This window comes from Siniperca chuatsi, linkage group LG7 (assembly GCF_020085105.1).
Source record: "Siniperca chuatsi isolate FFG_IHB_CAS linkage group LG7, ASM2008510v1, whole genome shotgun sequence".
Classification (NCBI taxonomy): domain Eukaryota; kingdom Metazoa; phylum Chordata; class Actinopteri; order Centrarchiformes; family Sinipercidae; genus Siniperca; species Siniperca chuatsi.
Window position 1 is genome coordinate 27,025,661 of NC_058048.1, and position 6,000 is coordinate 27,031,660.

Genomic DNA, 6,000 nt, shown 5'->3' on the forward strand with positions numbered 1-6,000 from the left:
GCAAAAACAAGTAATTTGAAGACGTCACCTTGACCTCTGCCAACATGTAATGGGCATTTTCTTTGTATATTTTTTTTCACATTTTAAAGATTAAACAATTAACAATTGCAGACTGTTTTACTGATCACTGAACACTGGGATGTATCACTGCAAAGTGAGAGCCCTTGAGGAGTTGATTGAGGCTGTATGTTTTAATGGGTCTGACTAAGCTGTGTGCCAGTGGCCTTGACTGCTGAGGTAATAGAGAGTGAAATATGATACCTGTGAGGTTGAGTGTGGAGGGTGAAAGAGCCACCGGGTCCGTCAGGGAGTTGAGAGGAGCACCGTCCTGCAACCAGATGACCCTGACTGGCTCTGGAGGTCCGTGGGCCACACAGCTCAGGCTCAGGGATATGTTGGCCACTACAGACATGTGCTGGGGCTCCACAGAGAAATGAGGAAGGCCTGAGAAAGAATTAGCTGAATCAGGGTCTTGACTCTTTCAACAATTCAAATAAAACTATAGCACTCAGAGGAAACATGCTTATTTTTGTAGCTGTCTTTGTGTACGTCAGGCAGCTGAAGATGAACTCACCCTCCAGCTGAATGCTCCCCTCCTCAGACAGAGTCTGGTGGCTTTCTGATAGCACAGCGCATCGATAGGAGCCCATGTCGGGAAGCTGGACCTGCTCGATACTGTTATGTGTATAAAAGGATATGATTTGACAGGTTCCATAAAGATCAAGCAATGACAAACCAAACTGATAAAGCAGGGAGATAGATGCACAGACCCTGATTATTTTACTTCCAAATTTTGCCATCCAATCATACCGGGATAAAATACTTTGAGCTACAGCAGGAGAGGCACATGGGATTTTGCTTGGGTTATATCATTTCTTTCAGACTTAATTTCAGAGTGACGTAATCCAGCTACAGTACTGGTTAAGCAAGGTGAAAGAAAAAGGTGGAGGAACAGGAAATAAATACAATCACAGCAGATGCATGACTGACATTTTTAGGCCAGGTGTGGCTAATCTCTTGCACTGACATGACAAAAGCAGCTAGCAAGTGTTGCAGAGAAAACTGCTGCCTACCTGAGCATGCTCATGATCGTCCAACTGTTGCTGCCAGTGTGGACTTGGAACTGGTTGGTGTCTGCGTATTGAAGAGGCACACTGTCCCTCAGCCATAGCACATCAGGGGGGTCCTCTGCCTCGCCCCCTGTACCCTTCAGGGTGCAGTGCATCGTAACGGGTTTGCCCAGTGAAGAGATGACAGTAGTGGGACTCCGCTCAAACTCCAAATCTTTGATCAAGAGAGTGAAGAAGCAGGGTTAGGGGTTAGTGTTTAGTGTTAGTGTCATTAAAATAAGCCTTACATACAGTACACATTTATGACATGTTAACATTTTTCACAGCCAAAAAACCAAAGCCTTATTTTACAACAAGTAGGGCAACTATTTGATGAATTAGTAATCTAACTAGTATTTTGATTAATTACTAATTAACTAATGATTATCTTAATTATTAAATATTATATGGATAGTTTTTTTTTACCCATTAATCATATCTCTATCAAATGTCAGATAATAGTGAAACATGCTCATCACAAGTTCCCATAGCTCAAGGTAAGGTGACATCTTCAAATTGTTTGTTTTGTCCAAAAGTAGTCCAAAATAGTTATACAAAACACAGAAAAGCAGCAATCTTGACATTGAGAAGATGGAACGAGCACATTTTTGGTTTAATGAATGGCTTAAATGCTTAATTGATTACCAGAATCATTGTTGACTTATATCAATTAATCAACTGTTCTTCCCATCACTAAAATCTTCATTTGGTTGTGCGCACGTTCTGAGAAATGTTCATTTATGCTGGACAGGGTTGATTTCTCCATAGCTAAGATATGATAAGCGCAGGTGAACCCAGAGTTTATCTACCACCACACTGGTTTTTGAATGAGTCTAGTTATCTTGTGTCCCTGACAGAGGGGCTGACCTGAGAAGGACAGAGCTGATACGGGGACAAAGGCTCCTTGTTAGAGGACGGCTGCTCCTGCTGCTCTGACAGTGTCAGAGCACAGAGAGCTCAACACAAACACTAAACATATTCAGGGTTTCTCTCAAACACCAATGATAGGTCTGCAGGTCGTCTACCAAGATGTCTTTGAACTGGTTCTGCCTTTTCTCACTTTTAAGACATTCAACAGAAATGAGAGGTATCCCTGATAATGTTGAGGGCAAGGCATGCATGCTGTTTCAAAGATAAAAGAATGGTCACAGACTTGCTCTCCGTTAAAACACACATTTTACAAGGACACATACATAGATCTCTCCTAAAGGAATCATTTTCTTTCTTCTACAGCATAAAATAAAAATGCAAAGCATCCATAGAGCAGGCCAAAGCAAAGCACTAGCTATCAAGGCAAGGCACTACTCCTTTTCATGAGATGAAGAGATAGATAGAATAGATAATAGATATGATAATATGAGAATGTGCAAACTTGGATCATGCTCTTAAATTTCAGGAAAAGAATAAATCACACTTGTTTCACTAAGTGATGCCTGTAAAGATTTTCTCAAGCTTGTCAACCCACCCTCCTAGTCTGTTTCATGGCCAGCCTTCAACCTCTGACCCCATCACTGTGACCACACAGGACTCCACTGCAACCCATCTCACGCAAACACATGTAAACACACATAATTCAGCTACTGTAAACAGACCTGCAATGTAAATAACACACTTTGGCAGTACTTATTTTACTCAAAAGTAGAACATGCCCTTGATTCTCTAAATGTGCATGTAATATATACACACACACAAACACACACATACACAACCCAGCATTCAAAAAGCTTGTTCTGGGAGTGTGCAATAAATGAAGGGGCCCGCTGAGTCTCTGCTTCACCGCCTCTCTGTCTGCTTTTTGGCATTAAAAGTCATTCCTCCCTTTATTTTTAAGCTTGGCTGAGCCCTTTCAAGAATTTGCATGGCCCTGACTGTTTTTTTTCCAGTGCCATATTAAACAAAAAAGGCCCTCCTTTCTTTCTCTGTCTCTTAGTGCTGCATTCATATAATAATAAGCTTGTAAACCTTTTAGGAGAATGCAGAGGTAGACAGAGAGAGCAGGCCATGATTAAACTGTGTGTGTGTGTGTGTGTGTGTGTGTGTGTGTGTGTGTGTGTGGCCTGTCTCCAGTGATTCATTTGTACTTAACTACTCCATCTCCTCCCTTTTGTCCCCTGAATTTCCTCAAGGTCCCACACTTTTTTCAGGATCTCTCTCTCTCTCCACCCCGTCTCTACTCCTACTCTCTCTCTAGAAAAGGCACAGATGTTAAATGTCAGTGGACATGCACATACCAAAAATACCCGACACAGTCCGAGTATTTATCCTCCTCTCACTCTCTCCTTTATCTTTCTGGCTTTTTAATGCTACGTAACTCAGCCCCTCCATTCACTGCTGCGCCTTTGCCCTTTTCTCATTTAGCCTCCTTTTCATGCCATTCTTTAGATTCATTGCTACACATTTTGCCACCTCCCCTCCCAGCTCTTTCTCCTCCACTCTTGCCCCCTTGCCCCATCCATCAATTCTCTGCTTGAGCCTGACTCAGACCGGCTCTGACTCACAAACCAAAGCATTCACCCCCCCGAACCACTCCTCATCCCTCACTCCACCACAGCCATCCTTACATCCAAATAGGAACTGAGACATCAGGAAAAATTCTCTTTGAAACCATCAGTCTGAGCTTATAAATCACAGTGGTGTCTAGTAATCTCTGTCCCTCCTGGTCATACATCTGCTGAGGGCAGAGGTACAGCTCCCAGAGAGACAGCATGACGATAATGGTCAAAACACATGAGCTGACAGGTGGAGGCCCCTTTAGGGACTCCATGTTTTCATCCACTGGTTGCAGTAGCAAAAGTGACGTTGATTGTTAGAGCAGATAAGGACTTCTGAATGATGGCTGGTATGTAGACAAAAAGGAGTTAGCAGTCTGGTTTCCACCTTTCTATAAAGCAAAACAGCAGAATTCTCTCTTTGTTGATCTGCTATATGCTTGTGAAGTGAGTTTCTAAGGTGTTAAGATTCTCTCACTTCCCAGCAGTATTTATTTTAAGCCCTTGCCCTTTCCCTACCTGGAATACATCCCTCAAAATTCCACAGTATACCAGAAATGGCATGACTGGTGGGAATCCTGGTCTGGATACCTGGTTTGGATGAGTTCCCAGAAAGAGTACAAATTTTGCAGAAGGGTTCATGTTGGACCTGATCTCAAAAAACATGATCCTTTTTTTGATGATCCTGGCATCAAAAGCACTCCAGCTTTTGATGCCAGGATCATCAACTGGAAAAGCTGTCAAGAAAAACAGCTTTCCATAACAAACCCTTAATCACCTTTTACCTGCTGTCACTGAATCAATGTCAGCAGAATATGTCACTTCGAGTATTAAGTATTAAAATCCTCAGCCTGACTGAACCAACACAACTTATCTTTTATTTGTTTTCTTTGATCACCTTGTTTTAAAAGGCTTTTTAGTGAAGAAAAGTGTAGTGAATTCCCTCATGTTGGCCAGATGTTGAACGCACTTGCAGCTGTGGTTGCACCCCAAAGCAAATTGATTTAATGAGTTAAGAGCAGACGGCTGACTGGGCTAATTGCTCGTTACGATGTTTTTCTTCACATTGAAGTTGACAAACTACAGTCAGATTGGATAAAATTCGCTTCTGCTGCTCAGTAGAAATTAAACCTTACCTGTCAGTGTACCGGCGGTTACTGGCCTCCAAGCAGAAAAAATGAGAGCGAGGATCAACACAGACCACTTAGACCCGCTCATGTTTTTTCTTGAGAGGAGATCACCTCTGAAAGTGTGCTTTATAAGAAGAGCAGTCATCTTGGAAACATCGCCGGACTCCATCACCGCATCTCAGCAGCCCACAGATCCAAAGTTTCACTGTGACTGAAAATGTGATTATCCACAGATGGGACCAAAGCAAACCGGATCCCGTCGTTTCAGTTCCCTTTTTTAAGAAGACAGACTGTGTAAAAAAAAAATATCCGCGCTGCTCATAAGTCTTGTTACTGTTCCCTTAATGCTGTTGTTTTGGTTGATCCCAATACGGAGTCTTGTCCACCAAACTTTCAGTTACCCAAAAAGCGCACAACAAAAGGCGCTCCAAACTTATCAGCCGCTGATTAAACTTTGGATTAAGTTGTCCAAAGCCGAGTCTATTTCTAGAAACCGGGGAAGTATTTTTAAACCAGTGTTTCCTGCAGTCTGTCGTCCAAAGGCTCTCTCCTGCCCACCGGTTCCCTCAGACTCCCTTAGACATTCCCCTGGCTCTTTCTTTTCCCTCTCCCCCTTCAAACAGGATTCAAATTCCTCAACAAGTTATTTCCACCCTCCTCCTCCTCCTCCTCCTCCTCCTACTGAGTCTCCCTCCTTTTCTGATGTGAGAAACCATGCTGATTGTCTCAAGACAATCCCCCATTCGCTTTTTAATTACACACGGATCCCCAGAAGTTGTAAGTAACCCAGTAAATCACCCGCTTGAAACAAAGTGCATGTGTCAGTCAGTGGCAAACACAGACCTTTGTGCACATGTGTATCACAACATGATAGATAACAGTATAAATCAGTCTGTTTACTTAAAAATGAGGCACACCTTTCATCTTTGTGTCGCCTATTAAAGAGCAGTAACTTACTTTGCTTTACCTGTCCCACTTGTTTAGTTTATATATTTGTTCATCCTATCTGTTTTTATTTGTGGATATCTAGTTGTGCCCTGGTTTAATTTTACCTGTATGTTGTAAACTGACTGCTGTATATACTTGTTATTATACTTATAAATACATGTTTTGCATAATGTTCTTCTGCTTTTGTATTATTGGTTTTACATATTTAACATCATGTTTAGGGTCAAAACACACTGCCAACATTAACAATTCGGTTGATCAAGTAATGTTCATGTAAAAACTAAACATTAAATGAGTAAAATCAAATTGCTCCTCAACTTCTCA

The 6,000-nt window shown here is 42.0% G+C and overlaps 1 protein-coding gene across 2 annotated transcripts in view; it reads right to left on the reverse strand.

The window, feature by feature from the left end:
• LOC122879495 (tyrosine-protein kinase receptor UFO) overlaps positions 1-5,348 on the reverse strand; it is a 28,164-nt gene extending 22,816 nt beyond the window's left edge. The window contains exons 1-4 of one of the 2 annotated variants that reach the window (XM_044203650.1): positions 4,735-5,348; positions 1,074-1,284; positions 575-675; positions 262-444 (exon numbers count right to left, since the gene is read on the reverse strand). In XM_044203650.1, the coding sequence (XP_044059585.1) occupies positions 262-444; positions 575-675; positions 1,074-1,284; positions 4,735-4,897 (658 nt within the window). In that variant the 5' untranslated portion in view covers positions 4,898-5,348. Of the gene's footprint in view, positions 1-261; positions 445-574; positions 676-1,073; positions 1,285-2,574; positions 3,125-4,734 lie in introns of those variants that run through there. The other variant, XM_044203652.1, reaches the window with a different exon arrangement.
• Between the last annotated feature and the right edge of the window lie 652 nt (positions 5,349-6,000).